This window comes from Vipera ursinii (assembly GCF_947247035.1).
Source record: "Vipera ursinii genome assembly, contig: SUPER_Z_unloc_1, whole genome shotgun sequence".
In the NCBI taxonomy this organism is placed as follows: Eukaryota; Metazoa; Chordata; class Lepidosauria; order Squamata; family Viperidae; genus Vipera; species Vipera ursinii.
Genome location: NW_028148449.1, coordinates 403,171 through 421,054, shown reverse-complemented (window position 1 = coordinate 421,054; position 17,884 = coordinate 403,171). Strand labels below are relative to the sequence as shown.

At 50.5% G+C, this 17,884-nt stretch overlaps 1 protein-coding gene and 1 long non-coding RNA gene across 2 annotated transcripts in view; both read left to right on the top strand.

Moving 5' to 3' along the window:
• The window catches only part of LOC310650467, a 376,544-nt gene extending 366,517 nt beyond the window's left edge, over positions 1–10,027 (top strand). The window contains exon 3 of the long non-coding RNA XR_014494379.1: positions 10,007–10,027. This is a non-coding gene — a long non-coding RNA (uncharacterized lncRNA). The remainder of the gene's footprint in view (positions 1–10,006) is intronic.
• Positions 10,028–13,304: 3,277 nt separating this feature from the next.
• LOC310650433 (uncharacterized protein) lies at positions 13,305–17,514 on the top strand (the record flags this gene model as incomplete). The annotated part of the gene is made up of 2 exons (XM_083379970.1): positions 13,305–13,450; positions 13,940–17,514. Exons 1-2 carry the CDS (start codon positions 13,354–13,356, stop codon positions 17,512–17,514), a joined length of 3,672 nt encoding a protein of 1,223 aa, XP_083236096.1. The 5' UTR covers positions 13,305–13,353.
• Positions 17,515–17,884: the final 370 nt, after the last annotated feature.

Sequence of the window (17,884 nt, the reverse complement as noted above, 5' to 3'; positions counted from 1 at the left end):
AGATGAGACGGGCGTTTTGAGGAGAGGAGCGAGTTTCCCGGGATTAGGGTCACACCCATGGTGTCAACTGAGGACTCTGCCTGGACTTTGCGATTTTATGATTCTGCAAGCGTCTCCTGCTCGAGCAGGGGGTTGGATTAGAAGACCTCCAAGGCCCCATCCGGCTCTACTCTGATTGATTGGTTGACTGATTGAGAAGGAAGTCACATGCAGACATCCCTGCCTTTTTCCTCCTTCCTCCCTCCCTGCTGGAAGGAGCCCTCCAACCTTCGGATATCAGCCAAGCCACAGCAAGTTTTCAGGGAAGCCAGAACAAGAACAAAAGTTCTTTGTCTCCAGGCAATAAGCCCCTCCTATCCTCCATTCCCCCCCCCCCAGCACAAAGAGCAAAGTCTGATTTATCTGGGAAGATCTTGGAATCTCGCTGGAAAAATTCCTGGGGAGTTGGGGGGGATTGAGATTCCTAATGGTGTGGGGGCTTTGGATGAAGGTGTCCCCTCCCTCCCCCCCTCCCCATTCCAGCTCTCCCCATGTTTGGCTGTCTGGTCAGAATTCAGCAGCCTTCCCGAAAAAGAGCAACCCCTCTCCCCAAATTTCCTGGAATATCTGCCCCCCCCAACAACACATGTGCATTTCCGTCACATCCGTTGCTAAATCCTTTGACCGGTGGAAACGGCCTTTGCTAACCTTGAGGCTCTCCTATTCCCCCCTTCGCATTTCCCAGAGGAGGGGCCACTTGCTCTCGTGTAAAAGCAGGGAGCAGCCCAGTCCAGGATTGATCGGCTTTCCACCAGATACCCAGGAACAGCCCTCCCCTCGCCCCGCCCCACTCCACTCCGCTGCCACCGCAAATGCCAACTCGGAGGTCTCACCGCTTCTGGGGTCCTCACCTGGTTGGAGGAGTCCGGAATCTCTGGCGGCAGGCGGATCTACTGCTCTCCTTTGCTGCTTCTCTGCTAGATCTCTCCGTCCTTTGAACCGCAGGCGGGGTTGATGATGGATTTTATGATGGGAACAGAGTTCAGAGATTGTACGAGATTGGCTCTCATAGCAGCCAAGAAAGCTAATAATACAGTACGACTCTTGGTTGTATAAACGGAGGCATAGAATCAGAATCACAGGACGGACTAGTACCGCTTTGTAAAGCCTTAGTAAGGCCACATCTGGAATAGGGCAACTAGTTTTGATCACATTACAAAAAGGAGTTTGAAACTTTGGAAAAAGTGCAGAGAAGAGCAACTAAGTTGATTAAAGGCCTGGAGATCAAAATATGAAGAACGGTTGCAGGATTTGGGTATGGCCAGCCTAGAGAAAAGAAAGGCTGGTGGGGGGGACATGATAGCAGTCTTCCAGTATTTGAGGGGCTGCCACAAAGAAGAGGAGGGGGTCAACTTATTCTCCAAAGCATCTGAAGTCAGGACAAGAAAAATGGACGGGAAACAAATCAAGGAGAGAAACCGCCTGGAATGAAGGAGAAACTTCGTGACAATGAGTGAGGATTAACCAGTGGAACAGCTTGCCATCAGAAGTTACAGGTGCTTCGTCACTGGAGGTCTTTAAAAAGAGACTGGACAGCCACTGCTCTGAAATGGTAGGAGGTTGGACTAGAAGACCTCCAAGGTTCCTTCAGCCACTTGTCTGAAATGGTAGGGCAGGGGTGTCAAACTGCCGGCCCATGGGCTGGAGCGTCACGGAGAAGCCGCGCCCACCCCATTTTCGGCAATGGGAAAAAGTTCCGATACGTCACACGACGTTACGTGACGTCGCGAGTTTGACATGCCTGTGCTAGGGGGTTGGACTAGATCATCTCCAAGGTTCCAACTCCATTCTGATTGACTGATAGAATCCAGACAGGCCATGCTAAGGCAAAGCTCTTTAAGCGGGGAATAGCTGAGAGCTCGCAAGACAACTGTGGCACACCAGAACAAACTATAACACATAATAGTTGGAGAACATCTCATTAACTTTGGAGGCACCTGAGATTATTATTGGAGTGACACCAGAAGCAGTTTGATGGTTAGCTTCCTTAGATATCGAAAGATAACATCTATCCCATTGCAATTCTATGGCACCATGTTATGGAGGTCACCACTGATCTTCTCAGCCTGGGCAATGGAATGGAGGGACTTCCTTTTCTGCCTCTCTCGTCTTCCTTCCTCCTCTCCTTCTGTCTTCCGTTGTCTTCTTTCCTCCCTTCCTCCATCTAACTTTGATTCCACCCACCCATCTTCCTTCCTTCTCTCCCCCTTGTCTTCCTTCCCCCATCCATCTTTCCTTCCTTCCTTCCATCTCCTTCATCCTACCTTCCCCCATCCATTTCCTTCCTTCCTTCTCTGCCTCCCTCCTAATCCTTCCTTCTTTGCCTCCCTTGTTTTCCTTCCTTCTCTCCATCCTCTTCCTTCCCCAAAGTATCTTTCTTCCCTGCTTCCCTCCTTCTCCTTCATCTTCCTTCCTTCATCCAACTTTTTGTTGCTTCCTCCCATCCATGTCATTCCTTCTCTCCCTTGTCTTCCTTCCTTGCTCCATCCATCCATCCTTCCTTCTCTGCCTCCCTCATCTTCCTTCCTTCCCCCATCCATCCTTCTTTCTCCATCTCCTCCCCTCCCTGTCTTCCTCCTCTCCCTCTCTTCTCGTTTTCCTTCTCTCCCTTTCTTCTTTCCTTCCTTCCCAGACTCCAGAATGCCTCCAAGGGGCTTTACCCTCAAAATAGGAATAGTTTCGTGTGTTTTTTAAAAGAACGAACAGCCCCAATCATCCAACAGGAAACCACTAGGCCCCACAGCCTCGCCCAGTAAAGGCCCAGTTGCAGAACAGGGTCCAGAAGAGGGAGGGGAGAGTTTCCCTTTTTTTTCCCCGCCTTTTTTTTCCCCCTCCCGGCCGCCCTTTTGTGCTCGGTCCTCAAAAAGATGATTTTTAGTGAGGTATTCCTTCAGTTCATTGTTTACGCTGGACTTTTTTCTCCCCACGGAACGTAAGGAAAAAGTAGCGTTCGTCCAATACACGGTAAATATCACAAAGGGGGAAAAAAACCCGATTATTTTAGGGAGGAAATCACGAGGGAAATCCTGAGGTAAACGGACGGAGCGCAAAAGGGCGGCCAGCAGGAAAGAGGGGGGGAAAAAAAGGCGGGAAAAGAAAGGGGAAACTCCCCCTCCCCCTCCACAGCCAGAACGACCAATCCCGGCGCAGATCGCCTCAGGCGGGAGCGCCGGCCCTCACCAATGCCAGTGCAGATCGCCTCAGGCGGGAGCGCCGGGCCTCTCCAGCCAATCGGCTGTAAGTGGGCGCGGCCTGGCTCCCCCTGACGACCTTTCCCTGAAGCGGCTGCTGAACGGAGGGAGCTTCACGGAGTTTGGGAGGGGGGGGGGTTGAGGCGCCCCCCACCTCCCCCGTGGGTCGTAGTGCCCCCCCCTCGCAGTGGGTTCTCCCTCCCCCAACGGGCCACGTAACTCCCCCCTCCCTCTTCTGCACCCTATTCTGCAACTGGGCCTTCTGCTGGGCGAGGCTGTGGGGGCTACTGGTTGCCTGTTGGGTGATTGGGGCTTTTTCTTTTTCTTTTTAAAGCTGCGTTCCTATTTTTAACATTAAGGAAACCAAGATCGTGGCATCCGGCCCTCTCAATTCCTGGCAAATAGATAGGGAAGAAATGGAAGTAGTGACCGATTTTGTTTTCCTGGGCTCCAAGTGTTGTGTCTGTGGGTTCCTTGGATTGAGACTCGGAGACAGGTGTGGGTTAATGGCTTCTTTGATGTGCACAACATGGCAGGACTGCCCCTTCTTCCTCGGTACCCTCTCATAGCTAGCTCTGAGTCCCCTGAAGTCAGCCAAGCCGACCATCTGATCGACAAGCTCAGCGTCCCACCACGTCCCTTCTTTGTAATATTATGGAAAAGTAAAAAGTTGAGGTTCAACGTTAGTGCTTCCTTCCTACTATAACAGTGGAACTCAAGAAGTCAAGGCCTTTTCGTTTTCCCTTCTCCCCCTCCCCTTTCCCCTCCCCACCGGCTCCTACTACTTGCATTTATTTATTTATTTTATTTATTTTTATTACATTTATATCCCGCCCTTCTCCGAAGACTCAGGGCGGCTTACAAGCTTAGCAGTAGCCTTCATTCTATGTATATGCCTGCTTGTTAGGGCTTTCACACACACACACCCCAAGCGGCATTATTACAAAGTCAGCTTATTGCCCCCAACAATCTGGGTCCTCATTTTACCGACCTCGGAAGGATGGAAGGCTGAGTCAACCTTGAGCCTGGTGGGATGCGAACCTGCACTAATTGCAGGCAGCTGGTGTACCAGTTTTGATTTCTTCGGTGGCAGTTTCTCTGCTGAATCGCTTTCCCTTTGCACCGACAATTGTATGATGAATTTATCCCTATTTATTAATACGCACTACTACCAGCTGGCTGGTCGGTCCTTCTTCCTCCCTGCCTCCTGAGCTCTCCTTCCACAGTGTAGTAAGAATGCACCCCCCACACACAGTCCCTTCATTGTACTCCTAAACACAGGATTCAAGCAGAACCTTAAATTTAGCCTGTTTGTAGGTAAACAGAAAAAAAAGAAAGTAAAAGAAAACTTGCTAAAAGCCATAGACAGACTCAAGATAAGGCCGTAAAACTATACATTTGTTTAAAGGGATTAAAGGGGACGCGGTGGCTCAGTGGGTTAGGACGCTGAGCTTGTCGATCGGGAAGGTCGGCAGTTTGGCGGGTCGAATCCCGAGTGCCACGTAGCAGAGCGAGCGCCTGTTACTCGTCCCAGCTTCTGCCAACCTAGCAGTTCGAAAGCACATAAAAATGCAAGTAGAAAAATAGGGACCACCACGGTGGGAAGGGAACAGCGTTCCGTGCGCCTTTGGCGTCTAGTCATGCCGGCCACATGACCACGGAGACGTCCTCGGACAAGCGCTGGCTCTTCAGCTTTGAAACGGAGATGAGCACCGGCCCCTACAGTCGGAAACGACTAGCACGCACGTGTGGGGAAACCTTTACCTAAAGGGATTAAACCTATGGAAGCCAACACTTTGCATTTACAGCTGGCCTTGATGAAACAGACCAACAGAAGACAATTTCGAATGGAGTGGAGTGGAATGGAATAGAATAGAATTCAGAATAGAAATAGAATGAAATTGAGAAGATTAAAGAAGAAAACTCAGAATAGAAGAGCAGAGTAGAGTAGAATAGAAAATACGGAATGGAATGGAATGGAATGGAATAGAATAGATTGAAAAGAACAGAAGAAAAACAGAACAGAATAGAATAGAGCTGGACGGGGAAGGAAAGAAACATGGATGGGGGAAGGAAGGAAGAGAAGACAGGGAGAGAAGGAAGGAAGGAAAGGGGATGGGGGAAGGGAGGAAAGAAGGATGGCAGAAGGAAGACGAGGGAGGCAAGGGAGGGAGGGAGGCAGGGAAGGAGGATGGATGGATGGGAGGAAGCAACAAAAGAAAGTTGGAGGAAGGAAGGAAGGAAGGAAGACAAGAACAGAAGGAGAGAAGGAAGGAAGCCGAAGGAGGCAGGTCTCTCCATCCGTTCTTCTCTTCCTTCCACACGGCAGAGGAGAGCAAATGCCTCTCTCGGTTCCTCGTTGTTCTATAGCGGGGTGTCCAAAGCCGGCAACTGTGGGACTTGTGGACTTCAACTCCCAGCATGCCCCAGCCAGCCCTGGAGGAGAAGCACCTCTAAAAGGGCAGGGGCCTTCACGCTTCCTAAGGAGTGAGAACGACCAGCGGAACAGCTTGCCACCAGAAGTTTCGGGTGCTCCAACCCTGTTCACCGCCCTGAGTCCTTCGGGAAAAGGGCGGTATAGAAATCAAATTATTATTATTAAGAGACGGGACAGCCAGTTGTCTGAAATGGTCAAGGGTCTCCCGCTCGAGCAGAGGGCTGGACTAGAGGACCTCCGAGGTCCCTTCCAACTCGTGTTATTCTGTAAGGTTCTCCCGCTCGAGCAGAGGGCTGGACTAGAGGACCTCTGAGGTCCCTTCCAACTCTGTTATTCTGTAAGGGTCTCCCGCTCGAGCAGGGGGCTGGACTAGATGACCTCCGAGGGCCCTTCCAACTGTGTTATTCTGTAAGGGTCTCCCGCTCGAGCAGGGGGCTGGACTAGATGACCTCCGGGGTCCTTTCCAACTCTGTTATTCTCTAAGGGTCTCCCACTCGAGCAGGGGGCTGGATTAGAGGACCTCGGAGGCCCCTTCCAACTCTGTTATTCTCTAAGGGTCTCCCGCTCGAGCAGGGGGCTGGATTAGAGGACCTCGGAGGCCCCTTCCAACTCTTGTTCTCTAAGGGTCTCCCGCTCGAGCAGGGGGCTGGACTAGAGGACCTCCGAGGGCCCTTCCAGCTCCATTCTGATCGAGCGAGGTCTTTCCTCTCGCATCCTCTCCGCCTCCTGAGAGACCCTGAGGTTTCTCCCCAATTGGCTTCCTCCCAGGTGGGCCGGAGCAGCCGCCCTTCCCCCTCCCGTGCGGGGAGCTCCGAAAGCGAAAGTCGGAAGGGAAAGGGAAAGCTGCCAGTTCAGCCGGAGCCTTTCCGAGAAATCTCCGCGGGTCCTGGAAAGCGAAAGTGGGGCTGGACGTTACACAAGGAAGGCGGCTTGACTGACGGGGTCAGCAAACACACACAAGAAACACACAGACACACACACAGAGAGAAACACACACACACACAAACCCCAGGCAGAGCACCAAAAATGTGAGAATTCGAACAGCATTTGTGGTCTTCAACCAGAATAGCCTGTTCCCCGGTCTGTTCCAGCTCCTATCCTATCCTATCCTATAACCTATCCTATCCTATCCTATCCTATCCTATCCTATAACCTATCCTATCCTATCCTATCCTATCCTATCCTATCCTATAACCTATCCTAACCTATAACTTATCCTATCCTATCCTATCCTATAACCTATCCTATCCTATCCTATAACCTATCCTATCCTATCCTATAACCTATCCTATCCTATCCTATAACCTATCCTAACCTATCCTAACCTATAACCTATCCTATCCTATCCTATCCTATAACCTATCCTAACCTATCCTAACCTATAACCTATCCTATCCTATCCTATCCTATAACCTATCCTATCCTATCCTATAACCTAACCTATAACCTTTCCTAACTTATCCTATCCTATAACCTATCCTATCCTATCCTATCCTATAACCTAACCTAACCTATCCTATCCTATCCTATCCTATCCTATAACCTATCCTATCCTATCCTATAACCTATCCTATCCTATCCTATCCTATCCTATCACCTATCCTAACCTATCCTATAACCTATTCTAACCTATAACCTATCCTATCCTATCCTATTCTATAACCTATCCTAACCTATAACCTATCCTAACCTATCCTATCCTATAACCTATCCTAACCTATCATATCCTATAACCTATCCTATCCTATAACCTATCCTATCCTATCCTATAACCTATCCTATCCTATCCTATCCTATAACCTATCCTAACCTATCATATCCTATAACCTATCCTAACCTATAACCTATCCTATCCTATCCTATAACCTATCCTATCCTATCCTATCCTATAACCTATCCTAACCTATCCTATTCTATATCCTATCCTCTCCTCTCCTAACATACCCTATATCCTATCTTATATTCTATCCTATCCTATATCCTATCCTATCCTATAACATATCCTAACCTATCCTATCCTATATTCTATCCTATCTTTCATATTCTATTCTATTCTTTTCTATTCTATTCTATTCTTTTCTATTCTATTCTATTCCATTCCATTCCATTCCATTCCATTCCATTCCATTCCATTCCATTCTATTCTATTCTATTCTATTCTATTCTATTCTATTCTATTCTATTCCATCCCATGCCATATTTTCTAATTCTATTCTATTCCATTCTATTCTATTCTATTCTATTCTATTCTATTCTATTCTATTCTATTCTATTCTATTCCATCCCATGCCATATTTTCTAATTCTATTCTATTCTATTCTATTCTATTCTATTCTATTCTATTCTATTCTATTCTATTCTATTCTATTCCATTCCATTCCATTCCATTCCATTCCATTCTATTCTATTCTATTCTATTCTATTCTATTCCATCCCATGCCATATTTTCTAATTCAATTCTATTCCATTCTATTCTATTCTATTCTATTCTATTCTATTCTATTCCATCCCATGCCATATTTTCTAATTCTATTCTATTCCATTCTATTCCATTCTATTCCATTCTATTCTATTCTATTCTATTCTATTCCATTCCATTCCATTCCATTCCATTCCATTCCATTCCATTCCATTCCATTCCATTCCATTCCATTCCATTCTATTCTATTCTATTCTATTCTATTCTATTCTATTCTATTCTATTCTATTCTATTCCATCCCATGCCATATTTTCTAATTCTATTCCATTCCATATTTTCTATTCTATTCTATTCTATTCTATTCTATTCTATTCTATTCTATTCTATTCCATTCCATTCCATTCCATTCCATTCCATTCCATTCCATTCCATTCCATTCTATTCTATTCTATTCTATTCTATTCCCCCCCCCCCAGGACCCCAAGTTGGAGCACAATTGAAGCAAGCAGACCTTAAAGGGGGGGGGGGGAGCCAGTATTTCCCCACCCACCCCCGGTGTTTTTTTTTTGTCCCCCAGGAAGCCTTTTTAAAGGAAGGAAGCCGAAATGGCCTTTTGTTGGCCGCTTTCAAGGGTTGCGCAATCTCCGGACTCTCCTCCCAGGGAAATCTCCGCCTGCCAATTAGAAGGACGGGGAGATCCGGCAGAGAAGCAGCCGCGGAGAGCAGAGGATCCACCGGTCAACTGGGACGGGGAAATTGCTGATCCCTTCAACTGGGTGAGAGACACACACCCCCTCTCCAAAGGGCCAAGACCCCCGAGTTGGCAGGGATTGGCTTCAGGGATTGGCTTCGGTTAGTCAAAAGAAAAGGAGGACTGGGGAGGGGGGTATGATAGCAGCATTCCAGTATTTGGGGGGGGGAATGCCCCAAAGGAGAAGAAGGGGTCTACCTATTCTCCAAAGCCCCGGAAGGCAGGAGAAGAAGCAACGGATGGAATCTGATCAAGGAGAGAAGCAACGTGGAATTCAGGAGAAGTTCCTAAGAGTGAGGACAATCAGCCAGGGGAACTGCTCGCCACCAGACGTTGTGGGTGCTCCAACCCTGGAGGGTTTTGAGAAGAGACAGGACAGTCACTTGTCTGGAAGGCCCTAGGGTCTCCTGCTTGAGCAGGGGGCTGGACTAGATGACCTCCGAGGCCCCTTCCAGCTCTGTGATTCTGTAACGGTCTCCTGCTTGAGTGCCGGGTTGGACCAGAAGACCTTCAAGGATCCTTCCAACTCTGTTATTCTGCAAGGGTCTCCTGCTTGAGCAGGGGGCTGGACTAGATGACCTCCAAGGTCCCTTCCAGCTCTGTCGTTCTGTCAGGGCCTCCTGCTTGAGCAGGGGGCTGGACTAGATGACCTCCGAGGTCCCTTCCAGCTCTGTCATTCTGTCAGGGTCTCCTGCTTGAACAGGGGGCTGGACTAGATGACCTCCGAGGTCCCTTCCAGCTCTGTCATTCTGTCAGGGTCTCCTGCTTGAGCAGGGGGCTGGACTAGATGACCTCCAAGGTCCCTTCCAGCTCTGTGATTCTGTAACGGTCTCCTGCTTGAGTGCCGAGTTAGACTAGATGACCTCCGAGGTCCCTTCCAGCTCTGTGATTCTGTAACGGTCTCCTGCTTGAGTGCCGGGTTGGACCAGAAGACCTTCAAGGACCCTTCCAACTCTGTTATTCTGCAAGGGTCTCCTGCTTGAGCAGGGGGCTGGACTAGATGACCTCCAAGGTCCCTTCCAGCTCTGTCATTCTGTCAGGGTCTCCTGCTTGAGCAGGTAACTGGACTAGATGACCTCCAAAGTCCCTTCCAACGCTTTTATGCTCTTATTCTGAAAGCTATAGGATCTGCTGCTCGAGCAGAGGGCTGGACTAGATGACCTCCGAGGTCCCATCCAACTCTGTGATTCTGTCAGGGTCTCCCGCTTGAGCAGGGGTGGGCTAGAAGACCTCCAGGCTCCCTTCCAACTCTGTTATGCTCTTACGCTGAAAGCTATAGGGTCTGCTGCTCGAGCAGGGGGTTGGGCTAGATGACCTTCGGGGTCCCTTCCAACTCCGTTCCTCTTGTGATTCTGTCAGGGTCCCCTGTTTGAGGGGGGGAGGGGGGGCTGGACTCAGACAAGTGACCCATCATGCACGCACCCTGTCCAGCCTGTCCAAGTTGAGGACCGCTGACCTAAAGGAGTAACGACAAGGATACTGTTAAAGTAATAGTACTGGGAGTTCTCAGTTAACGACCATTTGAAGTTACAACATGAAGGACCAAAAAGTGACTGAGGACCGCTTAGTCCCCCTGCGGTCGCCTGATTTGCATTCGGAGGCTTGACAACCGACGCGTCTTTACGACGGTCGCAAAGTGTCCCGGAGTCACGGGGATCCCCTTTGGAGAGCTTCCGACAAGCAGAGTCAACTGAGGCGAACCCGATTCGCTTCAGAACCGTGCGACTAATTTAAGACCTGCAGTGATTCCTTTCACGACTCTGGCAAAGAAGGTCCTAAAACGGGGCAAGGCTCGCTTAACGATTCTCTCACTTAGCGACAGTTGTGGGCCATAAGTTGAAGACTTCCCGCATTCTAAAGGAGAAGGGGCCCCTCCCTTTGGGAACCCCCAAGAAGGCTTCAGCAGCGCCGGCGCCGTGAACGCTGACCCTGCCCCACGGCTGTGTGCAGACAGGCCCTCGCTCAGCCAGACCCAGATCGGCCACTCTACTCACCCAGAAACTGGACCACGTTCAGTGTGTGAAGTGTGGCCTGTGTCCACAGCCTTCCCCTTGGGCAGGGGTCGGCAACCTGAAAAAGGAAAAGAGCCACTGGGAACCGTTTCCATCACACATAAAAAAAAGTGGGAGCCGCGTGCGTGCGTCCATGCACGCGCATGCGCAAAAAAGTTTTGTGCATGCACAAAATGGTTTTTTCTTGCACATGCGCGGATGCGCGCGGTTGCCATTTTTTTATGTGTGATGGAACCGGTTCCTGGTTGCGCGACGGCGACGGCTCGTCTGCAAAGCTGCCACTTTCGGCAGCTTTGCAGACGGGCCGCGGCAGCTTTCTCAAAGAGCGGCGCCGCTGCCCGTTCGCACGGAGGTACGCGCGCACCTTTCCAAAGGTTTGGGGAGGTGCGCGCGCACCTACGGTCGTTCGGAGAGGTACGCGCACACCTCTCGGAATGGGCAGCGGTGCCGCTTCTTGGGAAAGCTGCCGCAGCCCGTCTGCAGAGCTGCCACTTTCGGCAGCCTGCAAACATGCCGCGGCAGCTTTCTCAAAGAGCGGCGCCACTGCCCGTTCGCGTGGAGGTGCACGCGCACCTCTCCAAAGGTTTGGGGAGGTGCGCGCGCACCTCCGCCCATTCGGAGAGGTGCGCGTGCACCTCTCCAAACGGGCGGTGCCACTCTCCATTTGGACAGGTGCGCGCGCACCACTGCCCATTCGAAGAGGTGCGCGCGCACCGGGCGGCTGGGAGCCGCAGGAGACGGCTCAAAGAGCCGCATGCGGCTCCAGAGCCGTGGGTTGCCGACCCGTGCCCTTGGGGAGTCTTGGTTGCGCTGGCTCTGTGGACCTTCAGCTGCCTGCCATATTTGGGGGGGGGTCTGTGAGAGACACACAATGAAGGAATTGTCAAGATTTTTAAATGTATACCTGGAACAGTGAGGATTACGTAAAGAGCAGGGCTTTTTTTCTCATAGAAGGCTCAGAACAGAGTTCCGGAACCTTTTTTGGATGGAACCTTGTAGGGTAGGCAAGGCTGGTTATACGACATGTGTGAGTTCCAGCACCTTTTTTTTTTTTTTACAAAAAAAAGCACCGGTAAAGAGTAACAACACACAATGACAGCTGATTGATTCAAGAGAGGCAATCGGAGCTGGGATTGGTTGCCTTGGATGAAAAGGGGGCATTTTGCGTGTTTCCTGCCTTTTTGCCCTGTGTGCTCTGTATGCCAAGGGTATACAACCACCGGGTCTAGACTGCTACCGGTCCACGACCTGTTAAGAACTGGTCCGTGCAAGCGAGCAAAGCTTCATCTGTGCGTATGTGGGATCTAGGCAGTGTGTGAAACCATCCTCCCCCTGTCCATGGGGAAATTGTCTTCCGCAAAACCGGTCCCTGGTGTCCAAAATGTTGGGACCCCTGCTGTATGCTCTCCGAATTCCACCTCATGAAGTTCCTCCCGTGTGGATTTACCTGACGATGCTCTTGTTTGCCTCTCTTGTTTACTCTGAATGTATTTATTGATATAAAACCACAAGTTTGTGTCGGCGTCTCTGACTCCATTTTCTCAGAAATTCTGTTTGCATCTCCCACCACAGATCCAACAAGGAACACTCACAACAAGGACCCACCTCAGCTAACCACCCAAGAAAGCAGAACTCTTGAAACAGGCCTTGTCTCAAAAGGGAAGTCAAGGCAAGATCTGGGGAAAATCCCGCTTAAACTAGCAATATTCCTCCTCCCACCAAAATCATAATGTTCATTTGAAATCCAGCCAATCATTTGAAATCCAGCCAATCCACAGGTGGTAACGATGTGCAGGTAACTGACACAGTTGGTGTGCATCCCGAGGTCTTCTCCAGTTTCATTTCTCTGAAACCGTCTCCCTGATAAGGGAGACACTTTCCTTTCTGAAGCGGGCAGAGGCAGGAGAGGAAAAGTAGAAAGCGAAAGTTATCCGAAGTGAAAGCAAACATTTCCCCCCTCCCCCTCCCAGCAGAATGGCAGACCCCAAAGCAAAACCACAAGAGTATATATGCAAGGAAAACAATAAGGCTTTGGGGATCTGACAAGCACAGTCACCATGTGCTTTACTGCTCAATACTTTTAAGTGTAACAGAACAAAAGAACATAGCCATAGAGTATACTGTATACTATCGATCCAAACTTTTAAACACTGCCACCTACTGGTTGAATACTACAGCAGTTGTTGCACAAAAGTGCATCCCAACAATGAATTCCAGCACATTTGGACACCGGCGGCGCAATTCCCTGATGGGAATCCCCTTCCCCAAAGCCTTTACACGGGGGGTCTTTTGCCAGTGTACCCAATGACCCTTTCATGAAACGGCTTTCTGAGGTTGGATATGGGGGAGGAGGACAAACCTGGGGACGGGGCTTCGGGAAGGGGGTATGAAGTGACCCCAGCACAACTCGCTCATTAGAGACACCAGCCAGTCGTGGCCTCCTACGGATGGTTCCTCTCTCTTGCAGGACAGCAGCCGAGTCAGCGACCCGCGGGAGCCGAGCATGGCCCAGACGGACGATGCCATCGAGACCCCAGCCCTGGGCCGCCCCTTCCAGCTGGGGATGCTGTACGACTGCCGCAAGGATGCCCTCATCCCCGGTAGGAGCTGTAGGAGAGGCTGATGGGTCTTGGGAGGGAGGGAGGGAGGAAGGGAAGGAGACGGGCACTGCCATAGAGGCACAGGCTCAGCCCAGTGACAGAGTGGAGCTCCTGGGCACATGGCCTGCTGGTAGCAGCTAGCTAAGTAGGATATTCTACCTGGGAAGGCGTATCCATCCCTTGGCCGGGCACACAGCAGGGCTGGCCTTGACTACCAATCACCGGGTAGGTTCCTAAACCAAAGTCAGGGAAATGATTCGGAAAATGGCTAATAAGAGGAGTTCTGTGATCCCAGAGGCCTGAAGTGATGTAATGTTCAAGTTGTGCTGTTGCCGATTTCTCCCAGGGGAAGGGGAGCAAAACTCCGAACTCCTGATGCGGGAGCCCTCCAGGGGAAATTATGACTCCATTGTCCCACCTCTCTGGTGCTCCTCTATCACTGGAAGACAGTGTTCAATTCAGATCTTTGTTTTCATCTCTTCCGTGCAGGCGTCACCCTTTGGGACTACAGCTCTCTCCAGAAGGACCTGACCATCAAGCCTCAGCCCAAGACCGAATCGGAAATCATTGCGTCCGATACCATTGACGACAAGGCCTCCGCCCTGGACATCTCAGCATCCATCAAGGCCAGTTTCCTGTCAGGGCTGGTTGAAGTGGGAGGCTCAGCCAAGTATCTTCACGACACCAAGAAGTCCAAGCAACAGGCCAGAGTCACCGTTCAGTACAAAACCACCACCAGATACGAACAGCTGACCATGAGCCATCTCGGAATCCAGAATGTCTCCTACCCAGCGGTCTTTGAGCATGGCACGGCCACCCACGTGGTCACTGCCATCCTCTACGGAGCCCAGGCCTTCTTCGTGTTTGACCGAGAAGTTTCCACAAACGAGACGGTAAAAAATATTCAAGGAGGTCTCCAGCTTACAATCAAAAAGCTGATATCAATCACGGGAGAAGCAGAGGTCAGACTAAATGAGGAGGAGAAAGAGAATGCTCTGAAGTTCAGCTGCAAGTTCCACGGAGACTTTTCTCTGGAGAAAAATCCAGTCTCTTTCCAAGATGCCATGGACGTTTACGAAACCCTACCAAAATTGTTAGGGGAACATGGGGAGAAGGCTGTGCCTATGAGGGTCTGGCTCTACCCACTGACCAAACTGGACACCAGAGCAGCTAAGATGGTCCGTGAGATCAGCCTAGCGTTGATCTTTGATGCTGAAAAGATCTTGGAGGACCTCAACGAACTCCGGATGCAAAGCAACGATCTAGCCAAGAATCCCATTTGTGACACCTTCCCTGAGATCCAGAGGAAGATCAAGCAGTTCAAGGACCTCTGCAAGCAACACAGGCAGATTTTCCAGAAACAGCTGGCCAGAACGTTGCCTTCCATCCGGGGTGGAGGGCAGGAGGAAGCGACCCTGGTGGACATCTTGATGTCCGTCAACCAGTCGCCCTTCAACAGTCAAAAGCTCTCTGAATTTCTGGTCACCAAGAAAAGGGAAATGAACTTTGTCAAATCTTACCTGACGATTCTAAGTGACATGCAAGTTATCTCATCTCAGACCAAGCTGGAGGAGATAGTGCTAAACCCCCAGAATGTATACGTGGTCGCCTTTATTTTCACCTCTTTGTATAAGAAGGAGCCATTTCTGTTGAACTTACAGGACTGGCTTCAGGAGCAATTCTTGGAAGAATCAGCTAAGTCCACAAGGTCCAGTCCTGGGCAGGACGAAGACGTGGCCTGGTTTGAGAACAAGGGGTGGACCCGAAATGCTCGCCAAGCTGCCAAATCCATCCAAGACTTTTTCAGTGTCAATCGATCGAATGAGAAGGTCCGCTTTGTCGTGGCCTCACTCCCAGATGTGGACACCCCAGGAGCCTCAATATACCTTTATGAAGACGGAGAGCTGGTCAGCAAGAACTTTGAGTTGCCCTCAAAACCTCTCCCTTTCCTGATCGGCGAACTGAGACACGACAGCATTCAGCTGAGGTTTCAGCCGGCTGAATACGGGAGGGCTACAATCTCCAGCTATCTGGTAGAGTACAAGATTGCAGGGGAAGAGGACTGGAAGACCGTGAGGACAGAGGACGCCGGGGAGATGTTCCTGCTGAAAGATCTTCTTCCAGACACAGAGTACCAGTTCAAGTACGCTGCTGGTTGCAAGCTGGGCCTTAGTAAATCCAGTGACCTGAGCCCGCCCATAAAGACCCTTCCCACCAGCCCTCCTGAGAAATTAAGAACGGTCACCACGGCATCTTCTGTCATCTCTGTGGCCTGGATGAGTCCCAGCGTCGTTGCCTCGGGAGTTGTGGTCAAGGAGTACAAGGTGGAGTACAGAACGGTGGAGGCTGGAGATGGGAACGACCGCTGGGCTGAAAAAAGGACTGGGAGAAAAACAGAGTTTTACCCCGTCGAAGGTCTGAAGCCCCAGACGACGTATAGAATACGGGTGTCTGCCGTGTGTGATAATGGAGCTCTGGGTGTCCTCAGCGAGGAGGTGGAGGTCTCCACGTCAGTGGAGGAAGAAGATGCAGACAACATAGCCCGCCAGTTCCTTCAGGAAAGCTCCCTGGTGGAGGACGGACAGCCATTAGTGTTCGCCCTTCCTCTGGTGAAAGTCCCCTTAGATACACCCTGTCTCCTGTACCAGCTTGGAGAGGAGAACTTGGAAGTGCCCAACAAAGTGATTCTGGTGATGGGAGCAACAGGGTGTGGGAAAACCACCCTGATCAACGGGATGATCAATTATATCCTGGGTGTCCAGTGGGGAGATAATTTCCGATTCAAACTCGTTCATGAAACCACTCCGGGAAGCGAAGCTGGAAGCAGGACGTCTGAAGTCGCAGCCTACGTGGTGCCCCATCGGAAGGGTTTCCAAATTCCCTATTCTCTCACAATGATCGACACGCCAGGATTTGTAGGAAGAAGAGACGCAGAGCAAGACAAACGGGTGGAGAAGCAGCTTTTGGAGTTGTTCTCCACCCCAGGGGGCATCGGGCACGTGGATGCCATCGGCTTGGTGGCCCAGGCCTTCGTTACCCATTCAACTCAGAAATGCGTCTTTGATTCCATGCTCTCCACGTTGGGAAAAGAGGTGAAGGATAACGTCCAACTCCTGATCACCTTTTCAGATGGGGGGACCCCGCCTGTCCTGGAGGCCGTCAAGGAGGCTGACCTGCCGTGTGCTCGGGACGAGTCGGGAACCCCTCTGCATTTCAGATTCAACCATTCCGCCCTCTTCGCTCACCGAAAAAATGGAGGAAGCCGTAATGCGGCTGCTGAAATGTTCTGGAAAATGAGCACCGAGAGCATGAAGGATTTCTTTGACTCGTTAAAGCTGCTGGAAAGGAAAAGTTTAGCCTTGACCATGGAGGTCCTCAAGGAACATCAGACGCTCGACATCGCTCTGCAAGGGCTCCAGACTGCACTCCGCGCCAGTCTGCTGGACGCGGAGGAGCTGAGCAAGATGGAGGAGGCCCTGCAGCAATGCAAGAACAATATAGTAGCCAGTCAAAACTTTGAGTTCGAAGTCGAGAAGTCGGTGAGTGAAAGAATATATATCCACGTTATGTACTGTGTGCCGTGTTCTACAATTTGTCATCATAATTGTAAGCTTTGTAGCCCCGCAGAGGTGTATCAATGTGACGTTATGCATAGCGACGGATACTGTACCGTGTGCCCTCGGAGGTGTTCACCAGAGAGCCACCAGTTCCAGAATTCCTATTTGAGTACCAGAACCGTCAGAGAGAAGAAGGTCCACGAAGTGTTGAAGACCAATTATTACGAGGCCAAGGCCAAGGAGAAGACTCTGGAAGACAACCTTAACCGGAATTTCCAGGGGATGAAACTCAACATCAAAACCACCCTGGACCAATGCTATAAGTGTCTCGAGAATCTGCGGGCAATCGCTCTGAAACCCGTCCCGCTCTCCGTGCCGAAAGACCCGGACTTGGGCCTCTTGTCAGGAGAAACGGCGCTGAAGTCTGGCCCCCAGGAAAGGACCCAGTTCTTGAAGGAAATGAGAAGACTGGTTGAGAGTCTCCAGAAGTTGGCCACCAGCATGTAGATCCTGTAGAGGGCAGGAAGACGCCTGTGTCTAATGAGCAGGTGGACATCGGAGAAACGTCCCTCTTTAGAACATATCTACAAAAGGCGTAACAGCCAGCTCTAAAACAACCAGAATCTTCTTACTAATACGTATTTCATGTTACATTCCTTTCTCTCTGACTCGTTTTTCTAGCCGTGGGTGGAAATTGTCCCAGGTTCTAAAGCCGCGGTGGCGAAGCTATGGCACGGGTGTCACAGGTGGCGCTCAGGGCCCTCTCGGTGGGCACGCGCGCCGTCGTCCCAGTCCTAGGCCTTCAGCTGGCTTTTATAAAACCTTTTCGCTTTAGGCCTCCGCCGCCGTGTGCAAAGGGGAAAAAAAAAAGCTTCAA